The sequence below is a fragment of the Condylostylus longicornis genome, unplaced genomic scaffold, assembly GCF_029603195.1.
Source record: "Condylostylus longicornis isolate FDR11 unplaced genomic scaffold, ASM2960319v2 ptg000116l, whole genome shotgun sequence".
Classification (NCBI taxonomy): Eukaryota; Metazoa; Arthropoda; class Insecta; order Diptera; family Dolichopodidae; genus Condylostylus; species Condylostylus longicornis.
The window spans coordinates 35,718-60,657 of record NW_026578084.1 but is presented as its reverse complement, the minus strand read 5'-3'; the positions used below and the strand labels follow the sequence as shown (position 1 = coordinate 60,657).

The 24,940-nt window shown below is 25.9% G+C and overlaps 1 protein-coding gene across 2 annotated transcripts; it reads left to right on the top strand.

Annotated features, from left to right (window-relative positions):
• The first annotated feature begins 4,290 nt into the window (after positions 1 to 4,290).
• Positions 4,291 to 19,628, top strand: LOC129614707 (delta-1-pyrroline-5-carboxylate dehydrogenase, mitochondrial). Of its 2 annotated transcripts, none has more exons than XM_055529546.1 (9): positions 4,291 to 4,400; positions 4,725 to 4,963; positions 11,343 to 11,496; positions 11,573 to 12,052; positions 12,170 to 12,341; positions 12,535 to 12,722; positions 12,799 to 13,389; positions 13,467 to 13,585; positions 13,863 to 19,628. In XM_055529546.1, the coding sequence occupies exons 3-9, from the start codon at positions 11,447 to 11,449 to the stop codon at positions 13,973 to 13,975; spliced, it is 1,713 nt and encodes a 570-aa protein (XP_055385521.1). In that variant the 5' UTR covers positions 4,291 to 4,400; positions 4,725 to 4,963; positions 11,343 to 11,446; the 3' UTR covers positions 13,976 to 19,628. The 2 variants fall into 2 exon arrangements, with proteins under 2 accessions (XP_055385521.1, XP_055385522.1); XM_055529547.1 differs by having other exon boundaries at positions 4,355 to 4,400; positions 4,735 to 4,963.
• Positions 19,629 to 24,940: the final 5,312 nt, after the last annotated feature.

The window sequence follows — 24,940 nt, the reverse complement described above, 5'->3', positions numbered from 1 at the left end:
CCGTTAAAATTTTCAGAATATATGAAAAATATTATTGGACACACGTTTGCAAATTTTGATATTAATATCTTTATTAGTTTTTGAAATATTTAAAAAACCTCTTTAAGTTGTATGGCAGGCACCCGAACCTGTTGTTCGAATTGGTCCAATTACAATAACAGTCGTCTATAGCAGAAAAAAAACAACTTACGAAAATTTGGTGTCTATTGCATTATTCGTTTTTGAGTCATCGTGTGATCGGGCGAACGGATGGAAGGAGGGATGGACATATCTATATCAACATAAAATTTTACGCTGAGCAAAAATATATATACATATCCGAATACCGGAGACAACTCCTTCAAGTGATTCCAAATTTCATACTAAGGTGAATATACCCTTTTTTGTATAAATGAAATTTCATTTACTTTCATAAAAACAAAAATTATGATAAGTTATGATAATCGATGTGTAACCATGTAAAAATCATGCCCGAAAATGAATCAATACGGTAATATTTTAAAGTTTGGTGTTCAAAAATGTCAAAAATACGCATCGTACGCGCATCATATTAAATTAGCTGTGCATCAATTTTTTTGTGATTTTGTATTGATGCATTCTAGGGTTATGAAGTATTTTTATTACCGACACGTGTGCATGCATATTCCAAGAAAATATGCTTTTATACAGACAAGATTAAAGTAAAAAGAAAAAATTCATTACATATTTATATTTATGCTATTTACTGACAATTATTAATTACAAGCAAACATTTTTTTTCATCATTTTTTAAAATTATATAATTTAAAACTTTTTTTTAGTTTAACACTCTAATTTTCTTTTTGAATCGCTTCACTTTTATAGTGCGAATTTTTGCTACCTCGTCCTGGAAAGAAAGGAAACTGCCGCTTTTAAAATTCTTAACATTTTTCCCTTTAGTTTATATGCGAACAAATAAGAAACTCCTGCTTTTAAAAACACATAAAAAAAAAATCTTTCACAAAAATTTTTATGTGTATAATATTGAAAACAAGAAAGTATACTTCTAAACTCTTTTAGCTAAAACTAAAGAGATTTTTTGTGTACAAATGTTGGTGAGTGATTGCGTTAGTGTGATGTAAACGGAAGGTCGAGTCGTTGAATTAGAAATACTAAAGTAAGGAGCATCTTGAAAAAACAATAAAGCCAAATTCTTTCCAGTTGTCTCTTTCTTTGTTTCGAGCGTTGCCAAAGCCAAAATTTATTTTATTTTCTTATTTGGCCCCTGCTATAAAAAATGTGTAATTTGTAAAAAAATTAGTTAAAACTTATTTTAAAGAAAAAACTAAAAAATATTTTAATATTTTTAGTAAATTTTTTAATTTGAAATATTTTCTTTCCAACATTAAATTATTAAAATAAATATTATTCACACACATATGGAGGGAAACTTCCATTTGTTTTTCAAATAAGTGCAACAATTTGGAATTGTGAACTTCTTTCTCCTTGCAAAGTACTGTTTTCCTTTTTACAAATTTCTTTTATAAAATTTTTTCAAAACAATAATATATTTTTTACCACTTTTTTTATTGTTTTCTCAAAAGTTCATTCATATTATTTAATTTTATAACTAAAATCACAAAATTTTTTTGTTAACTATTGAAACAAGCGAAAATGGCCTATTTTTCCAAGAAAAAAAAAATAACATTTGGCATTTAATGTCAATTTTAATTTGATAATGCTTGGAGCAAAGAAAGAGACTTACCTGAAGTTTTTGACTTCACTATGTTTTTTTTCAAGATACGATTTTTTAGGGATTGTAAGCGGGATAAAAACAAATATGCTTCTTTCTTCAGTATTTCTAATTCGTTTGGACGAACTACTTCTTAAATAAATATACTTTGATTAAGATGACAACTTAAATGAGTAAAACAGGTTTTGTAAAATTTTTCATTAACTTTGAATAAAAGCATACATACGTACACAGTTATACATATTATATACTTTTATTAATATTCTAAAAATTTGATTAAAATTTAATAAAAATTAAATTTTTTAATAATGTTCGGATTAATTTAATGTAAACAACAAAAAAAATTTAAAATATTAAAAAATATGATAAAAAAGAGATTCTCTCAAAATGTTCTCAAAAAATTATAATTGGATAAATTACAATGAAAATAAAATGTCTAAAATCAGTATTGCCATATGTTAATGCTTTTTTATTATTCTTCGTGTATACTTATATTAAAATTAATAGAAATTAGGAATAATAAATTTCAATTCTTAAAATAAGAAAATTTCTTGAAAGGATTGATTCTCATCCTTCCCTCCCAAATTTAAAATTGAATCTGAATTAAAAACGGTTCCGTTCCGCATTACATTTCATTTATCGAAAACGATAGTTACATATCTGGGAATTATCCTATTCTAAGCATTCAAGATATCGCAAGAATAGGGCAATATAGTTTTGCAACATAAACTGTATATGTAGAAATATAATAAATTTCACTAATAATAATTATTAAATCTTACTATATACGATGACAGCCAAGTGATCCGATATATTCCCACCACTAGATGACAGTTGATCATTCGACATAAGAAATAAATTAACAGAAGTCCATACTATTACACTTGAGAGATTTTGTTGTCGTATTTTAAGGTTAGTGTCGGAATAAACTCCAGTAACTGAAGCCATACTACTACAATGTAATAGTATAGAAACATACCATATTATTTGACGACAGTGATACTGTCGTCAAGTTTTAAATGATTGCCGTAATAAAAATTAAATTTTTATTTTAATCAAATTGGATCCAATTGGCAATACTCAAGAAATACATATATGTATATCCATATACATATGTACAAAATACCTTGATTTTTTCTCACTATACTATGATATTACATAACGTGATTCTTTTTATTGTTATTATTATGGATAGATAAAAAAATAGAAATAATAAAAAAAAATAGAATATAACATCGGTTAAGAAGCAGAAAGCACGAAGTCAGAAAGCTGTGTTTTCAGTAAATTCAACTTGAAAAAATCGTAATATTGTAAAGCTAAGAAATTAGTGCAACTGAATCGGCATCCATAATTTTAAACTGTATTCCAGGCTTGTATGATTTTTTGCCACAAGGAAGACTATGTTTTTCTAATTTAATTCATGTAGATTACTGAAATTGTCCATAAATGCACTTAGTACTTTCTGATTTTTACACGAAGAAAATGTAGTATACGTAGGGAACAGAACAAAAGAATACAACTAAAAGAAATGAATAAAGGAAATATTACAATGTGTGTGTGGTGTGGTGAGTACTGAGTATAAGTGACAGGGCTGTCGTTTGGCTACAATCGGAGCCATTTGTCTCCAAGTTTTTAAAATTTTTTCTCCCCGATTTAAAAATAATTAAAATATTAAATAATTAAACTTTTTTTGCAGTACATAAGATGAATTTGATGACAAAAGCCGCTGTTCGTTAGCCACGAAATTATGTTCATATACCTTTTTCTGCTAATTCAAAAGTCAATACCTATTTTTAGTTATCAAGTTAATTAGTTAGTTAAAGTGGCAAATAACCAAACTTAGGAAAACTCGTCCACGTCAGCAAATGAAATCTGTTTGTATAGAATAGACGATAATATTGCGATTTTGACATTTTAATTGAAGTTGATCGAATATATTATTGAAAACTTGAAAAATTTTTTTCAAGTCCGCACTGAAAGCGTGTTTTCTTCTGTTAATCTGATTAATATTAAATTGAGAAACTCATTATATATTGAAATGGTATTTCAAAATATTGATGTGAAAAGCTGGGAACCAGGTTATAATCTTATTTAAACTTACAAAAAGAAAATTTTAAGTATATGTTTTTTTTTTATTTGAAGTACGCTTTGTCAAAACCATTTTGATCCACGTGTAAGGAAATGATTAAGGCGGTAAACATATGGTCAGAAAAAAAACGTCACAATCATTTTTATGAGTTTGTTTTTAGTATTTTAAGATATTTATTTTCTGATCGTTATAGAGCTTAAACTTTAAAAAATGTAGAAACGTATATAAAGTTTCATTTAAAAAATATTATTGTGATTAGATAATGCTTCCGATTTTTTTTCGTATTCGTATGCATTATTATATTTTCGTATATTTTCGTATGCGTATAAAAAATTGTATTTTTATGATACTAATATAGGATTTGGCTCTATGTTTTTGAATATTTCTGTTCCCCACCAAAAAAATCAAACGACAGCCCTGATAAGTGAACGTTATGGTTTTTCCGTTTTCATTGTTTTTCTTTTTTTTCTCTGCCAATTTGGATATTAAAATTTTTTGTTCTTTTATTTGTTTGGATATAAAAAAATTTTTACACGACTGAAAATAGTAGGGAATAGTAAACGAGTGAGTGGCGATATGATAGGTTTTTGAGATTTTTTTGTTAGTTTTTTTTAAATTTTTTGTTGCCTTTTTTTTGTTTTTCTTTTTTATTGTGTGTTGTCGTTGTGCCGTGTGTGTGTTTTTAATAAAATTCAAAAAAAAAAAAATTATTAAATAACAGCAGCAGATTTTCTTTTGTTTTTTTTTTTTGCAAAATTTTCTTTTAATATGAAGTGTCAAATTTAAACAATACGGAAGAAAACGAAAAAAAAAATAGATAAAAAAAGAAAATAGAATTTTTTTTAGATTTTACTTTTGGCATTTGCATTTTTTTTAGTGTAGAAAATATAAAAAAATAAATAACATAAATAAATAAATTATTAGTAAATTTCAGAATCTCATCAAATTTTGTTTTGAAAATTTCTACAAAAAAAAATTATAAAAAAGGAAGAAAAAAAAAACAGAAGAATTTAAAATAAAAAATCATTGCAAAATTAAGCAAAAAAAAAGCAAAATAAGAAAAATAGAAAAAAAACAAGAAAAAATTAATATTACATTTGTTGTAGAACAAAAAAATACACAAAAATACCAACAATAACAACAACTGAATAATAACAATAAAAGTAAGTGGATATTTTCTTAAAAAAAAAAGATTAACAACAATAGCAAGTAAAATTAAAAATAATTAATTTTTTTTTTTTCTCGTTATGTGTGCTGTTCTTGAATATATTTAAATCATTTACAAAAAATTTCCAAAAGAAAAGTGCTGATTTTTATACCCTGCACTTCGTGAAGGGTATATTAACTTTGGTATGGAGTTTGTAACTACTTGAAGGAGTCATCTGCGGTATGGACATATATATATATTCTTGCTCAGCGTAAAATTCTGCGTCGATTTAGACATGTCCGTCCGTCCGTCCGTCCGTCCGTCCGTCCGTCCGTCCGTCCGTCCGTCCGTCCGTCCGATCGCACGATAACTCAAAAACGAATAATGCAATCGACACCAAACTTTCACAAGTTGTTTCTTTTGTGCCAAGGACGAACCCTATTGTTATTGGACTAATTCGGACAACGGGTTCGGGTAGCTGCCATACAACTCAAAGAGTTTATTTTAAATATTTCAAAAACTAATAAAGGTACAAATATAAAATTTTGTATACATGTGTCCAATTATATTCTACATATGCTCTAAAAATTTTAATAATATAGCTGCACCGGTTCGGGTGGCTGCCATACAACTCCAAAAGCAAATTTCTTATATTCGGCAAAATAATAAAGTCAGATTCATGAAACTTGGCAGTCATGTGTCCAATTATAGGTCAGATATATTTCTGAAGTTTTAGTGGAATTGCTTGACAGGTTGGGGTACCTGCCATACAACTCCAAAAGCAAATTTTTTATATTCGGCAAAATAATAAAGTCAGATTCATGAAACTTGGCAGTCATGTGTCCAATTATAGGTCAGATATATTTCTGAAGTTTTAGTGGAATTGCTCTACAGGTTCGGGTACCTGCCATACAATTCCAGAAGCTAATTTTAAATATTTGGAAGAATAATCAAGTCAGATTCATGAAACTTGGCAGTTGTGTGTCCAATTATAGGTCAAAGATATTTCTGAAGTTTTGGTGGAATCCCTTGACAGGTTCGAGTGGCTCCCATACAAGCCCAAAAGCTTATTTTAAATATTTGGAAAAATAATAAAGTCAGATTCATAAAACTTGGCAATCGTGTGTCCAATTATAGGTCAAAGATATTTCTGAAGTTTTGGTGGAATTGCTTGGTAGGTTCGAGAAGCTCCCATACAAGTCCAAAAGCTTATTTTAAATATTTGGAAAAATAAAAAAGTTAGATTCATGAAACTTAGCAGTTGTGTGTCCAATTATAGATCAGATATATTTGCGAAGTTTTAGTGAAATTGCTTGACAGGTTCGGGTAGCTGCCATACAACTCAAATAGTTTATTTTAAATATTTCAAAAACTAATAAAGGTACAAATATAAAATTTTGTATACATGTGTCCAATTATATTCTACATATGCTCTAAAAATTTTAATGAGATAGCTGCACCGGTTCGGGTGGCTGCCATACAACTCCAAACGCAAATTTTTTATATTCGGCAAAATAATAAAGTCAGATTCATGAAACTTGGCAGTCATGTGTCCAATTATAGGTCAGATATATTTCTGAAGTTTTAGTGGAATTGCTTGACAGGTTGGGGTACCTGCCATACAACTCCAAAAGCTAATTTTAAATATTTGGAAAAATAATAAAGTCAGATTCATGAAACTTGGCAGTTGTGTGTCTGTTATAGGTCAAACATATCCGTAAAGTTTCTATAGAATGGTTTCACAGGTTTGAGTAATTGCTATACAACAACGAAAGGTGCAGGGTATAATTCAATCGGTTTATACCGACTGAAACGTTTTTACTTGTTATTTCCTCTATTTTGCACATACGAATTCATTTCAAAAATAAGTAAGTACACTCACCAAAAAAACGGTGACAATTTAAAATCAGAAAATTGAAGGGCAAAAAAATTAAATGATTAGGTTGCCGTTGCTTTTGCCGCCTTGTAAATCAAAAATTGACTATGTGCAAAAGATTCCTTCTTTTTTTAAAAAAAATAATTCGAAAATTAAAAAAGAATAAATTTGGAATTGAAATCGAAGTCGAAAGCAAAGTTTTTTTATAAATCTTTCTTTAAAAATCTGATTAATTTGGTTATAACGGGTTGCATTTATGTACATACATATATGGATGGTTCTGCTATATTCCATATATAATAATTTAAGAAACTCCAGTTCTTAATTTATATATTGAAGTTACCATTTTGCTTTATATAACAAAAAAAAAATAATAAAGAATTTTCGAAAAAATTCCAAAATGAAGTTCGTTAAAAGTGGTCCAAGTATAAAAATACATAAAAAAATTATTGTTTAGAAATTATAACATAGTTCCTTTCCCTTTGAATTTCATAGTATCTTTAAATGCGGTTAATTTCTGCTTTTAAATGTAATCAATGCCTTTTAAATAATGCAGTCAAATTGTTGCAGATAATATATATTCAATCATTTTGCTTTTAATTACCCAACTGCACGACAATATTTAATTTGTTTTTGTACATATAGTGATAAATATATTAAGTAAATATGTAAAATGTGTAAAATGCTCTATGTGCATGTATTTATAAAATTCATAATCATTCAGAATTCAAAAAAATATAAAAAATTGTATTTTTAATTTTTCATTGATTTTAATGGAATTGTACGTAAAATTACACGACATATGTATTTTAAATATAATCCACAAATTATGGAATCCAAAATTCAATTTAATTAGAATTACTATGAAATTGAATTTTAATTTCAGTATGTGTAAACACACTATGTATATTTATGGAGATTTTGAGATAACGGGATGTGGTTTAGGTTTTCATTAATTTATCGTTGCACATGAATAATTTTTGAAACATTTTTTTTTAAAGTGGATCTTATTTCAAGCACTTGAAATTGCTTCATCAATTATTACTATAATATTTATAAAATTATTTTTATTTGGTTTTACTAGAATAGTAAGAAACAACAATTTCTTTTAGTGTATGATTGGATGTATTGTTTTTGAGTTTTATACAAATATGATATACACATAATATAACAATTATTCCAAGCATTATATGAGTATTTAAAAAACAAATATTATTCAATCATTGAATTTTTTATTTTTTTTTTGTTTTTTTTTTGTGAATTCTCCCCCATGAAAATTCTGTTATTTTTATTCCATTATAAGAAAACTTTTGAAAAAACAAAAAGCAACAATAATAAATGAAAATAAAATAGGCCTGTATATACAAACAATGAAGAAATTTATAGTTCTCCATTATATTACGTCTACTTATGTGTTGGTAACATAATGGGGAACAATATGAATTATGTAAAAAAAAATATGTATAACTAGTTAACACAAAAGGATTAAGGAAAAAATTTATTTAATTAATTTATTTAGCTTGGTATCCACCTATTGTTCTTGTTCTGTTCCTCTTACATCCGATCCCATTTACCACATACTCCTGTCTCAACATATGTGTACAATTAATCTCAATTAAATGGAAAAAAAATTTTCAAAAATATTTTAAAATTCAAGTTGTCATTCATAAAAATATTGATTGATTGATGAGAAGAGAAATTAACAAAAAAAAAACCCACAAAAAAAATGTAACTAGATCTAAAAGAGGATGGTGGGTGACAAAATAAAATATTGGGTAACTATTTGACAACAATAAGTTCATTTATAAACGTAAACTCATATGCGATTTTAAAAATGACAACTTACGTCACACAAATATAATTATAGTGAGTTGAGTATAATCGTTTATAGAGCGATTTGACGTATACATAATATTGTATGAGAATTGATATAGTATTGAGAGTAAGCATTTGATATTTAAAATTAGGATTTTTTTTTATTTTTTTTTTTTTATTTTGGAATTAATATAAAACGAAAAAAAAATAGAGTTGACTGTGTCAGATCTGTGATATCCGTACGAATTTGTTATCCTATGTGCAAATAAATATGCCATAGCTGAATATGGGACAGACTATGACTTTAAGTTGCCGTATTAATTATGCAAAATTTCAGCATTGTGATTTCAATATTTTCTAAGATATGGCCAAACTACTATTGAAGTTGTATAGTAGCTATCAGAAGGAGTTCTTTTCACGAAATTTTTATATTATAGCTCCAATAATTTCTAAGATATTGCCAAATAACTTTTCAAGTTGTATGTCAGCTACCAGAGGGAGCCAAGCAATTTCAATGACTTTTATCAAACACATTGACCCTACTAATATATTCATTTGTGCGAAATTTCAATACCACAGCTTTTATAGTTTGTTGTCAAATAACTTTTGAAGTTGTATGGCAGCTATCAGAAGGAGCCAAGCAGTTTCAACATCAGTTACCGTTCAAATCAACTCAAGTTACCGTTGAAATGACGGACGGACGGATGGACAGACAAAGCTAAATCGAGTCAAAATTCGTCGCTGATCAAAAACATACATATACTTAAGTCTATGTCTCACACCATTATTTTTTAGCGTTACAAACGGTAAGGCAAATCTAGTATAGTTTTCGAACATACGTTCGTGCAGGTATAAACAGGAATAATAAAACATAAGCTTAGTGATTCAGTTTTGTATTGTGTATTGTATTGTATAATTTAGAAATGAGCCTGGTGGTTGACCCATAAAATAGCCCTTATCAGTTTATCTATGTTGCAAATTTTTTGATATATGAATGTGGTCTGATATTACGTACATGTGGTCTGATCGCATGTTCTACGAAGTTAATTAAATTACAATTAATAAATTGTATAAACGAAGATGAAAAATACTATGTTACCAAAACTTTGTCAAGGTGGGCACCGTCCGTTTAAAGCAAAAACATATACTAATACTAATTATTACACAAAATACAACTCTTTTTCAAACATTTTCATTGTGCTAGTTGTTATCCTATAGATGCGAAGTTAAACTTTTTCAGACTTTTTTAAGAACTTTTCCAAAAATATTTTGAAAAAAAGTGCTTATTTGTGTCACTCTGTCCGTCCGTGGACATGCTTACAAAACTTCTACACCCTTCAAGATAAAAAGTTGAAATTTTATATGTACATATATCTTTATTAAAAACTTACTGCCGTAGAGGTAATTTGCTATCTGCCTCTCTACAAGTTATTTCCCCCCAAAACCCTAGAAATGCCATTTTTTAACCATTTATTGCAGTATTATATTTGAACTTTAAAAAAACAAAATGGCCGTTAAAATTTATCCATTTTTTATAAATTTTTGAAGTAGTTTTTCATCTAAACCACAGATTGTAAAAGTCTGAAATTTTAACAGCTTTTAGACACTAATAAATAGTTAATTTCCTTAGAAGAAAATTTTTTCCAACCTCTACCCCCTCTCAAGTTATCGCCACTCGAAATTTGTAAAATTTGAATTTTTGGCACCTTATACGCTTAAAATCGAGCATTATGTTAAAACCTCTTTAAATTTATTTTTGCTTTATTTCAAAGACTTGCATAAATCGCTCATCCTAAATATATGCAATCCTTAGATATATGCAATAGATTGTTTTCAGAAGCAGTATTTGCACTTGTTGAAGGGAAAAGTGCTACAGTACAAACCATTGGTTTAAATCAATTTCATTATTATATTCAATGAATGTATTTTACAACTGAAAGTGTATTTTTGTTCAACATTAAAAATTTTACTGTTTTTTTTAATGAATTTTGTTTGTTATATTTTAAAGAATAACAAAAATTAGAAAAAAAAAAATGAAGAAAAGAAATTAACAATAATAATAAACCAAGGACGTTAGAATAAAATATTTTTTTTTTTAATTAAATCACTAGGTTAATATTTGTTTTGTTTTTTGTTTTCCAATTTTTTTATTATTATGTATACTAAAAAACACTTATTATTAAGATATTACAGTATAATATTGGCGAACTTTTCAGGGAATTCAGGTAGGACAAAGTAAAGTTCTACTAAAAGCTAAATTTATATTTTTTTAGGTATGCTAACAAAAAGCTTACTAACGTCCTTGAAATTGTAAAGAAGTATTTTAAACGCGTTTTCATAACCTTATGGAATACTTTTACTAATCTAGACAATATAGATTCTAGACCAAAACAGCATATAACTTTGTGCTACAAAATTTTATGCTAGGAATTTTTTACATTTAATATTGATTTCTTAATTTGAATTCAGTTATTATTACTAATAAGCTAGATTTCTAGTTTTAATAATTACATGTTTCAAGACAATTCTGAAAAAAAAAACCTTTTCCACTACCATCAGGAGAAGTCGAAATACCACTAGGAGTATAAATGATCAAAGCACATTATTCATACCCAAAGATCATTAAAAAAAATCAATAATTAAAATCAAGAAATTATATTTGAATCACATAATAATTTTTTGTTTTTTTTGTTTTTCATTTTAGGAAAATTTTTATAGCATTTCAAATTTAGACGGATTCATCGAATACTAATTAGTAGAATTTTAAACAAATATAAAATAAAAAGAAGCAATCGAAAACTATTAAAAATGTTTTCATTAGTAAGAAAAGTAATTAAACCTTCGGTCTACCTTCAAAGGTAAAATCCCCGAATTATAAAAAAATATTTAAAATTATTTTTTTCTTTTTTTTTCATTTCACATTTTTATTTTAAGATTTGGTACCGAACGTTGTATTGGGTCAGTTGTACAGCATTTAAAATTAAAGGAAAGTGAACTGAAAAATGAACCGGTATTGAGCTATGAAAAAAATTCAAAAGAACGTAAAGAATTGGAAGATAATTTAAAAAAGTTATCATCGAAATGTGAAGAAGTACCTATTTATATTGGTGATAAAGAATATAAAACAAATGATATTAGACATCAGGTTATGCCACATAAACATTCTCATAAATTAGCAAAATTTTATTATGCTGATATTAAATTAATAAATAAAGCAATTGAAACAGCTGTTGAAACACAAAAGAAATGGGATAGAACAACAATTGAAGAACGTCTTAGAATATGGGATAAAGCTGCCGATTTAATGGCTGGTCCATATAGGCAAGAATTAAATGCGGCCACAATGTTAGGTCAATCAAAAACTGTGATACAAGCTGAAATTGATTCAGCAGCCGAATTAATTGATTTTATACGGTATATATAGCAAAAAATATTGTTAATTTTATTAACAATATTTTAATTTAATAATTAAATTAATAATATTAATTAATTTTCAAATTTTACAATGTGTTTTTAATTATTTTTCCCCAGTATGAATGCTTATTTTTTGAAAGAATGCACAAAATATCAACCAATTAGTGAGAATATCAAAGTAACAAAAAATTCTTTAAGATATCGCGGCATAGATGGATTTATTGCAGCTGTTAGTCCATTTAATTTTACAGCAATTGGTGGTAATTTGGCATATACCCCAGCATTAATGGTAAAATATATAAAAATTTTCATGATATAGTTAAGTAAAATTTTTACTCACAATTAAAATTTGAACTTTGATTGTGTTTTTATCTCATTACTTAAATAATTATCTATAATCGTCGTCTAATTTTACAGATTAATTATTTTATACTTTAATATTAATATAAAAATTTTTTTTTATTTAATTTAAATTTGAAAAGGGTAACGCAGTTTTGTGGAAACCATCAGATACAGCAGTTTTATCAAATTGGGTAATATTTAAAATTATGCTTGAGGCTGGTGTACCACCAGGTGTAGTAAATTTCTTACCAGCTGATGGACCAGTATTTGGTGATACAATAACTAAATCACCAGATTTTGCTGGTTTAAATTTTACTGGATCAGTTCCGTAAGAATTGTCAAAATTATATTATGTTTTAAACAACGAGTGAATAAATATTTCATTCATATTTTATATTTTTTAGTACTTTTAATCGCTTATGGCGTCAAGTTGGTGAAAATATAAATATATATAAAAATTTTCCACGTTTAATTGGCGAATGTGGTGGTAAAAATTTTCATTTTGTACATCCAACAGCTGATTCTGAAACAGTTGTTACAGCAACAATACGTTCAGCATTTGAATTTTGTGGTCAAAAATGTTCAGCATGTTCAAGAATGTATGTTCCCGAAACATTATGGCCAAAAATAAAATCTGGTCTAATAGAAAAACAAAAAACATTAAAAATTGGTGATGTTAGTGATTTAACATCATTTACATCAGCTGTTATTGATGATAAAGCATTTGCTCGTATAACAAGTTATATTGAACATGCTAAGAAAAGTTCAAATTTAGAGATAATTGCTGGTGGTAATTATTCTGATAAAATTGGTTATTATATTGATCCAACAATAGTTGTTACAAAAGATCCATTGGATAAAATAATGAGAGAAGAAATTTTTGGTCCAGTATTAACAATTTATGTGTATAAAGATAGTGACTTAAAAAAAGCAATTAATTTAGTTAATACATCAACTCAATTTGCTTTAACTGGAGCCGTATTTGCACAAGATGAGTAAGAAATATATATTTTTTATTTTCATATTTTTGTAAATTGTGTTTAAATTAATCCACTGCTTTTTTAATTTGTAGATCATTTTTACGTCAAGCGTTGGAAGAATTTAAAATGGCAGCTGGCAATTTTTATATTAACGATAAATCGACTGGATCTGTTGTAGGCCAACAACCATTCGGAGGTGGTAGAATGTCAGGTATATACAATGTTAATAAAATAACAAGTCCTCCACCGAATTTAATAGTGAATGTATTAAAAAAGTACATACAACAAAGATATTGAACACTTATAATGGGTTCAGACAATCGTGATTACTGATCCAATTCCTCAACCACTTAATAAACTAGATAATTGGTTTAATTTTGATACATTTATACTATTTCTCATGTCATATATAACTTTTTTTAAGAATATTATTTTAATCATGGTCTATATAGTTGTATATATCTAACAACAAATTTTTAATTTTTTAGGTACTAATGATAAAGCGGGTGGACCACATTATATTCTCCGATGGACTTCACCTCAATCAATTAAAGAAACATTTGTTCCACTTCGTGATATTGATTATCCATATATGCGATAAGTTGTGACCACACCATCTAACCAATAAACAATACAACTTTGTTATATTTGAATGAGAAATTAAACTAATCAAAATAATGCAAACTAGAATATATATATATATATATATATATATATATATATATTTTTATATATATAGTATATATTTATATATATATATATATATATATATATATATTACAAATCTACAACAAAGCAAAGAAAACAAAGTTACAATAAAATTCTGTATTATAATTTAAAAAAAAACCAAAACAAATAGAATGTAAAAAAGCTTACCAAATCTCTTGAATTATATTAGAAACGGGAATCTCTTAGTTGTATCTAAAAATAAAAAAAAGCAAAAAAATATATATATGTATATGTATATTACATTAGAAAAAAGCAAAAAACTAAAAAAATGTGTTAAAATATTCAAAGTTCAATAAAGATGAAAGTTAAAATAATTTTTATTAAAAAAAACAAGTACAAAAACTATAAAAAAAAAATCAACGTGCAAAAAAAAAACTAGATTGATTCCTCTTTGTTTGTTTTCTCCTGGTTATTTTATAAAAAACGAACTAAATTTACAAAATTTATAAAAAAAGTGTTAATTATTTTTAAAATTTACATACATATATACATACACTCTCTGACCTAAAAAATGCAATAATACGAGTATGTGTTCAATATGGCACAAGTCATTTTAGGAGTCGAAGTTTGAAAGATGAATTGTGTATAGTAGCAAATAAATGACGACTACCAAAATGCAAATCTAACATCAATTTGACTTATGCACCCATTGAAATTTTATTGCTCAATAAATCAAATTGACGTTAGATCTTCATTTTAATCGATACCCATATAGTATTACTGCAATTTCGAAGTCATTGGTATTATTTTTTTTTTACTTTTTTATTTTATACATTTACTAAGCCTTTTTTTCCGTCTCCTTTTCTCTGTAAACATGAAAAATTATGAAGGAAAGTAAATTTATTTGAACATATCTGTAATTAAAATTTTAATTTAAAAAACAAAAAAAAGGAAAATTTTAAATAGATATTTTATTTATGATATTATTGTAATAATTCTTACTTTCTTATGATTTTATGATTATGAAAATTTTGATTCTTTTAAGAGTCACCACGAATATAATTATTCTTAACTTCAGAATTTGCGGAATACAGTTATTTTAAATAGAACACACTTTAGCCTATATTTAATACCATATTCTTTATCGTATATATGAGCGTATTTCATACTGCATTTTCGAAGTCAGCTAATACAGATTCACGTTTGATGCTTTTTATATTAATTTATCATTACTTTTATATATATTAATTTTTGTTGACAAAATAAACTTGAATTAGATATGCATATATATATGTATACTTGAATTCAATATAATAGTATATATAAAATGCATTTGATTTTATATAGTTTTTTGTACCCAAAATATAATGTAAATATGTTGAAAATGTTATATATGAATATATTTTGATTTTCCGATTTACTTTTATAATAGCACACATGACACTACATTATTTCGAAATGCCCTGTTTTTTTATTTATTATATTTTCCTTTTTGCTTTTTTTTATTGTTTATGATTTTATTTTTATAATTGAGTACATCATAAATATGTAATTACATAATTACTTAAAAATAAATGGCAAAATTTTAATAACAATTTATTTTATAAACAGCTCAGCAATTAAATTCATAAGCTGAATTGTTATATTGATAATGTAAATACTATATATAATTTTATAATATATATAATTTTAAATTTTGTAATTTAAATTTGTGGAGGCTGGCCGTCATTGAGATTATTAAGATATTATTCAAAAACCTGGTGGCATACTATGTAGTGCTACTTTCGCTAAACGATTTTTGCATTTTACATTTTGACACTATGTAAATCGAATATCGCAAATTTACGTATACAAATTTAGCAAAAGTGGTACTACAGAATGCTACTTTCGCATACTTTTCATTCACTTGCCATTTGATTTACGAATCTTATTGCGACTGTCTAAGTTTTTGAAAAAAAAAACTAAACAATTTAAGTGTCACATTTATTTTGCTTTATTAAGTTGAAAAAAACTTACATTTCAAATTTACTGCATTGAATTCAATTTTCGTAATTAATAATTATAATTATGGGTCAAGATAAAATAAAAAACCATTCCGGTTTACGATAATAGTAAAATTCATACACTATGCCAAATTTGTTTTGCTTGTCTTTTCTCGACTTTGTCTCTTTCCAGTTTTATTTTTATGGGCCTTAATTTTTCATCTGTAGCCTTGCAAATTTCGGTTATAATAAGTGAAATGGTTTGCTGAGCAAGAGCAATATTTAAATCTTAGCATGTATAAAAGTTTTTTTTTAACCGTTTCTTTTAAAAAATTAACAATAATCGCTTTTTTAATTTTATATATACATTTAAATGCATGACTACTTTAAAATAACTCAAATGTTTACTTTGAAAAAACTGTAAGAAATGTGAAAAACAGAAAATTTTTGATTTTTAATTTTTACGATATCATTTTGTTTCATAGTACCAAATCAACTTAAGCAATTTTATTTGCAACTTTAAAATTCTATCGCATTTTTACATAGTAGGCCACCTTATTAAATTATCTAAAACATAGAATAATTTTGAGGTCTTGATTATACTCGTACAAGACCTCAAAACTTTTAAATAGATATACTCATCATTTCAACTGTTGAGCTATATTTTATGTATTGGTAAAATATTTTGCAATACAGGCAACAATATTTTGCAATAGATTTTTTTGCTTTTTAAACTCATTTTGTTAAGTACTTCGTTACTGTGGAAGTATTCAATTATTGAGAAAGTACTCAAAAGCGAAAATATAAATCTTAAAAACTATTAAAAAAAAATTCTTACATTTTATAAATGAAGTATTAAAAAAAATAAAATTTTATTTTTCTAGTTTTTTACTAAAATGAAAATTTTTGAGTTACACCAATTTATTATTAAAAGTTGAATTTTTTTCTGTATTGTACAATTTATGCAATATTATATATTAATATAATAATTAAGAGTATACTATAGTAATAAAAATTAGTTGAAAATAAAGTTCCATATATTTTTTGTTGAATTCATTATTGAAATTATATGATAAGTATACATACATATACTTGCTATAAATACGTATTTATAGTACTATATAAACACATATGTGTTTTAGTAAATTTAAATAATCATTCATATATTCTGTTTGACACTCCATCACTTGAGTTGATCGTTTCACATTACCAGCTCATGTAATATACACGTCTAAAGAGGTATTAAAAACATTACTTTTATATAACATAATGATAGTATATTATAATGTGGACGGCGCCGAAATTCATATTTTCAGAAATTTTACCAACATTTTATATTTGAATAATATTTCCATTGAAAATCAATCATGAAAGTTTACTTCTAAGTTTTACCTTTTATGTAAATTAGATGAAAAAATGCCGTTAAATGATTGTATCCAAAGAGACAATTTTTCTAAATTATTAGAATTCTAATTGGGTTAAACTTTTAGTTTCTTTTAAAGCAAAATAATTTATGGTGCTGAAAATTGTTCATAAAATAATTACATAATTTTTCTGAATTAAATTCCAACCCATTCAAAATCAGTTGACTTACATAATCGTGTTTTTTATTGGAATAGTTTGCTGATTCGACTCGATGATTTTTTACAAGATTTTATGATTCATATATACATATATAATATTCAAAGTATGTCTGTACTATTGTAATAGAAAAAAAATTTATATAAGCAGTTATATACATATAAAAAAGCACATATATAATATACTTATATTGTTATATAGTTGATGTGAACTTGAATCTCTTATTTCTTAAATATTTGTTGTATTTGAAATGTAGTCACAAATGCAAATTAAAAGGAAGGTCCAAATTTTCTAAAAAAATTTTATATTTTCAATTTCAATAAATTTTTTACCCATCAAAACAGAAATTTCTTGGTAACATGAATATCCAATCAAGAAATAAATTAAAAAAAATTTATATATGTAATTGAGAGTGGACAAATTTTAATGTAATTAAGTATTTTATTCAATGTACCTATTTCCATAATTCCAAAAACGGATATAATAATTTACTAAAAAAATTTTAATTTTTTCTAATTGCCTATCGAATTTCTTGTTCCTACACGTTTTTTTTTTATTCCTGTTTCGCTCCTGGGAGGAGCATAGGGCTGGTTCACGATATTGTAGATAATCATGAACACCAGTTTCTTACGTCATTGAGTTTACTATAAGTTTACTATAAGTTTTGAGTTTACTAGGTAGGTGACGAGCCTATCTCAGTTTTATATTAATATTTAAGGTTATTGATATTTAATATTTTATTTTTCTGGTATCTTTAATATTGGATATTATTGAAATATGGCAATTAGTTAATATGTATAGTATCATGTAATTTGTATAAAGCTATATAATATTGAATATAATTTTTATAGTGACCTGACTGGGCTTTGAACCCGAGACCCTTCTGTTAAAGGACCAGTGCAATAACCATTGGCGAGGTCATTACATGTAGAGTTTTATATAATTATGATTAGAAAATTAAGTCAACGGCATATACCATATCTTTGATTTCAAAATCAAAATCCATGACGTGTTGAAACAATGTTCCATATAGCGAAAAAAAAAAGAGAATAATAAAACTGAATATGTATATGGATAACGTATATTATAATAACGTTGAAGTCAAAGAATGAATATAATAATGAATACGATGTAATAAACCATTTGGAATTCCATTATTCTCAGCTATTTAAAATTTATTGTTGAAAAATTTAAATTGATGTTAGATATGCATTTTAGTATGTACGCAACTACCCCATGCCCCTTCCTACCAACCATATATATTGCATTATATATATGTATATAGAAATAAGTTTAAAATGCGCAATTTAAAAGTTTCTTCAAAAATTCAGTAATACTTTATTTTTATACGTATAAGCCGAACGTTCTCTTCTTCAACATTCTGATTATAGGTTTGCATATATTGTATTGAATTATGCAGAAACTATAAATTGCTGATTATTATGATTATGTTATTCTGTATAATTATAATAAATATTTATTTTTTAATGTCGAAATATTAATACAAGCTAAACTAACTTCCTTAACTTTTAAATTGTTTAGGTAATGTGAGTATTAAATACACAGTTCAGGTTATGAGTTGGAATTGCTGAATTGTCTATCAATACAGATATTATCTTTTTTTAATTGTTTAATCAAATTGATATTTGATGTTTAAAAAAAGAAACTATTAATAAATGTATAATAAAAATATGGTTATCATTGTTTTCAAAAATGAAGTTATAAACCCTGACTTCAAAATTACACTAATATTGACTTATATAATAATACAGGTTTTTGTGTGAGTATTATTGCTGAATTGTGTATTAATATCTCGTATTACTGTAATTTATAATTGGTCAGAAAAAAATTAAATATTATTGTTCTTAAAATTTATATTAAAAATATAAAGAACAAAAAAATTTAATAAATAAATTGCTAATGATGATGATTAAATTAGAGCAAATTACGATAATTTTACTTGACAATATTCAAATTTTAACATATTCATATAAATCTCCGTATGTGTGATTGCAAAAAAAAAGGAAAAAAAATTATGTTAAAAAATGTTAATGAAAAAGAAAAAGCAAAAAAAAAACAAAAATAACAAATGAATTTGAAATAAAACTGAAAAAAAACCAGATTTGTTTTATTCAATTTTTGTGTATTCACATTATGCCCCGAAATTCGAAATTTAGTAATTTTCCAACTGTAATTTTATACAATGATATTAATAATATTATTTATATAACCTGAATTAGTTTAAGTAATGTAAGCTCTGTGTGTTTTTCAAAATAGAATTCTAACTTTGTAATTAAAGTGGGTATTACAAAAATAAGTACCTTTTTGAGCTGTCAAAATAGTTTTTTTTACAAAGTATACTATTGTGCTTTTTAAAACAAACATCCGTTACTTAATCGGATACCCAATGTCATATTGTCAGATTTTATTCTCATTTCTGCAATATTTTAGGGCCTTACTCACTCACTTCTCGTCTCGTCTAATTTTCTTCCCTCGTTTTTGGAAATATTTGGAATTCTGTATCTTGCAAAATATAAAGTCACAGCGAGTAAAAATGTGAACGGAAAAACACGTCAACTCAAGTATGCTGACATCTTTTTTGACAATATAGTGAAAAAAATTTTGTATTTTGGCAGTATTGTGAAAGAAATTTTAAAAAATATATGAAAAAAAAAAACACTTATTACGTAATTAAGATATGAAATATTATGATATAATATGTAAAAAAAATAAATATATTAAAAATGTTTTTTCCTAAACCAAATTAAAATAATTTGGCTGAGGAATTATTCCATAAGTTTATTTTTAAAGATTCATACGTAGCTTCCGGCTAAATAAGGAGTCATTTACTGATCTTCTAAATTAAATAGAAACATGAAATATGATTATATATAAATTAAATAGAATCAACAAACATTTCACGCCACAGTTATTCCACCAATAATAAGTAAATAAAGCTTAAATTGGAAAAAATGACTAATTAACTTGTATTTAGGCCTGTGACAATAACGTGGTCATCAGATTTATTGATGCGAGACACCCAGGCGCAAACTACGATTCCTTTATTCGGAACACAAGCAAATGTAATGATATTCTTAGAAAAAAATATAAGGAAGGACAAAAGAATACTTGTGAAAGTGGTTACTTGCTAAAATTTGTAATACCGTCCTGCTTTGTACGCTAAAATATTGTTTCATTAATTTTTTTAAGTGATTCGGGTTATCCTTTACTGCTGTATCCGATAACACTTTTTAAAAATGCTGAGGAAGAAAGTTCGAAGAGCCGAAGAGAAGAAAAACCGATTTCGTTGTATTTTTGGAGAAAGAAGCTTACATTACGAGGTAAAAACTGTAACGCGGATAATTAATGCAAACTGTGCTCCCCACAATATATGTAAATTTTATAAAATGCAAGATTCTGATGTAATTTTGTAAACGTCTGAAAATGTTAAAAATATAAGTGAAGCTGATAGTTCGCATAAAATTAACAATATTTCCATGTTGCAACTCAAATAAGAAACAGAATACTAAATTATTTACGTTAAATTATTGCTTTTACTAAAACATTTTTATACTTTAACATTCAAATACATTTAATTTTTTTAATTTCTTAGCTACATTTCAATTTTATCGTCATTTGTACTAAGTTATTGGAAAACTTAAAGGTATTTAATAGAAAACCTAAAACAAAAGAATTCAGTTTATATTTACATAGTATCACATATACATAGATTAAATTATTTGTATATACTGATATAAATGTTTTTAGTAAAACATTAATTACTTTTATATAACATAAAAGACTTAACTAGCTTTCCTTAGGCACTTAAAAGTAAAAACTTTAAAGCTTAGCATCACATATAATGTACATTTTTGGTATTACCATTGACTTTCTAATTGATCCACAGTTAATTGCTTTCTTCGCTTTCTAATTGCTCCACAGTGAACTGCTTTTTCTCTAGCTCCAGTTCCTCATAGCATATTGGGAGGTTTTGTTTTGTATGCCCAACATCTGTTCTTTTATGGCTACTTATTTCTGTAAACTGGTTTTTATACAATAAAGAGAATTCTCTATTTTTGCATTAGTATTAGTCAACTTAGTTTGGATTTGATATTGGTCTTGTAAAAGTTGAATGCGATTTGGTCTTGAATTGCCAGTTTTTGTTTTTGAGTTTCTTTATATTTTTGTTTCTCTTTTACTTCCACTGGTTTTTCTGAATACGAAGTAGATGTCCGACATCCAAATACGTCCCCAGTAGGCACTACCGCTTTATTTAGATGTAACAATGAAGTAACACTTTCCTCCATAGGAGTTAGCTCAATTTCTTTATTTTCCCCCTCATCAGTAGCCTTTTTTCTTATTTATTGTACGTTTATTCTGTTTATTTTTCAAATTCTCCTTTTGAAATCTTTCCACACCTGAAATCGCAATATTTCAAGTATTTTGAATTATGAATGAACATTTTTTCTATGCCATAATTATTTTTGTAATTTGCATTTACCTTTCTCCATTCTTTTGTTTCGCGAGTTGGTGGAGCAATTTAAAGAATAGATTAATTTTGCCAAAAGCCACTCCTAAAAAAACAACGTTAAAGAAAGTGACAGTTTTTAACTCACTTTTTACGTAGGGGTGAGATACACATTCGCATTTTTTGCGAGAGAAATAATAAACTTGTAGTTTATTATCTCACTAGGATTCCAAAAGAGAAATAGAAAATACCAAAATTGTACTCACTCGCTTTTTTCTCAATAAGTGAGCTAAAAATGAGATACATAAGCAGGCTAAGTCACGGAATGTGACCGCACACTTGATGAAATTCAAGGTTCATTATGTTATAATTGAATTTTTTCGCTATACTAATTACGTGCATTATTCATTTTCTCAAGTTGTATTAGTTGGCTGAATTGTGTTTAGAAAGGTAGTTATATTACATTTTTTAAGGTCACAATTTAACATTTTAAAAAACTTTTATTTTTTTAATCCAAGAGATGAAATAGAGGTGCGGCATACAAATCCATTTTTGTCGTATTTAAGTAAAGTTTGTACTGTGTGGTAAGATTGTAATTTTTGCAAATTTATGATTGATTTTTTTTTGTTATATATTTTCATAATTTTATATTTTAGAATTTCTAAATAGTATCTGTGTATATATGTTAGTGTGTTATTTTTGCACTATTCTTAATATTTTCTTAGGGTAATCTTTTAATTTATCGGAAGGATTGTAATCCGTAATAACAATCATCATCAACCGCCAGAAAACAACATTTTAAAAATATGCTTAAAATGATTATAAAGAGGTTTTTGATCGCCTATTTTTTGTGCTTTTTTATTTTTTGTGCTAATATCAGAAATGATTTTATTTTTATGTTGTTTTTCTTTTTTAGAATTCACCAAGCAAATTTTGAAAATTTTAATAAGTATGTTTTTTTCAACTTGGGAAAATTCATTAGGCAACACATAATTAAATTTTTATGTGTACAAATTTTTGTTATATTACATATTTAATATTTTGATGATGACGATTGATATTAAACTTATGGATTTTCCAAAAATTTTATAACAAGGAAGTCGAATTAAAATAATTTGAGAGAAAATAAAGAGACAAAATATAAAACTACCATTTTATATATATTAGAATTAAGAATATTTATTGAGTCTTTTAATTTTAATCAAAAAACCGATAATGCAATATCGAATTGAGAATGTAATTTAATAAATAGACAGTTATATATATATATGTATATATGCTTATATAATATGCTTATATGCTTTTGACATTTTAAAGTTCAAATTTTTAAGAACAAATAGTAAAAGTACTTATAGAGCCTTATTTAATCGGCGAACTAAGTTCAACTTTGGACGAATGTGAACTTTTTGTGTACTATGATTAACGAATTCGTCTACATTTTAAGCGAATAAATTGCTCAAAACTGTTAAATAAAAATTTTATTACGATAACTTAAGCGAATTGAACAAATTTTAAACAAATGAAATCATTCGTTGATCATGATTTGAAATGTCTGCAAAATTCGCTAAATTAACTCGATTTTCCCATAACGAATGGAGGGCCTATAATATAAATTGTATTTATTGAATATATCTTTATTATACGTGTATTCAAATAATTCATTCAATGATGAGCGCAACCATGCAGTCCAGTTAAAAACGGTATTTTAGAGAATTTGGCAACCTTTAAAATCTCTTTTAAAATATTATTAAAAATTTGTTTACTGGAGTATACGTACCAGCTGGTCTTTAGTTACCAAAAGTATAGCAAAAAAAACGTGTATATTTACTTGATTTAAATATTTGAAGAATTGGTAGTTAAAAATGACGCAGTATTGTTTTTCTTTTTAATATTTAAATGAAAAATAAAATGTAAATAATAAAAAAATTAAGTATACACAATTTTTCTTTACCTTTTATTTACTTTTATTTATTATGTTGGTAAAAATATGTACATTATACTTCAATTATTTAAATATAAATATAATGTATATATAAATACGTTATTTGTTTATACATACTCATATATAATAGAACTATATTACTTTCTCAAATTTTAATGCCCCCTATATATAAATTTTTCTAATACTATGTTTTCATCAATTAAAAATTTTATGCATAATTTGCATAAAGCAGATTTAATCCGAAGTACCTAACATGTATTATAGCATAATTCAGGGTCTTATCATGATTGTCTAAGAGAATGACACTTTTTTTTGGCGAATATGAATTTTTGAAGATAATTACTGAACTTGCCTAAGTTTTAGGTGATTGACACTATTGAATGAAAATTTTGTGTAGCAAGCTGCTTGGCTGAAGAGAACAAAATATTTTGATTAAACAAAGTATGTTTTAAAGTTTATGATAATTGAATTTTCGGTGTTTTGAAATATAGAAACGTTTTCGTTCATGCGAAAATGTCGTTCCCTCGGATCATGATTTGAAATCATGCAAAAAATCCTTAGTTGTAATTCAAAAGAGAATAATTATCGAAATATTATAAGCAAATTTAGTTTTGTATTGAAAATTTTAATAGTAATCCGTGAATTACTAACTCCATTGGCCGTTGCCAACTTAACTGAACCTAACCTTTGGTTATTTTTTAAGATAACAAAAATGTAATATACAAGTAAGGAAAACTTTATGTAAAATGCAAAAGGTTGATTTGTACAACAGAAAAAGTAAATTAATTGTAATTGTTATTAAAATCTTTATAAAATTAACAATAATATGTAGTAATTGAAAAAAATTATAAAATTTTTATAACCAAATGTTTCAAAAATGAAAAGTTGAATTAAATGTTGAAGAATAGTTTATTAGCACTAATG

Excerpts from the sequence above, each read along its gene's own strand:
- LOC129614707 (XM_055529546.1), top strand. The coding sequence starts at position 11,447 with ATGTTTTCATTAGTAAGAAAAGTAATTAAACCTTCGGTCTACCTTCAA. Across the intron at positions 11,497-11,572 it reads CCTTCGGTCTACCTTCAAAG|ATTTGGTACCGAACGTTGTA; the intron begins GTAAAATCCCCG and ends TTTTATTTTAAG. Across the intron at positions 12,723-12,798 it reads AATTTTACTGGATCAGTTCC|TACTTTTAATCGCTTATGGC; the intron begins GTAAGAATTGTC and ends TATATTTTTTAG.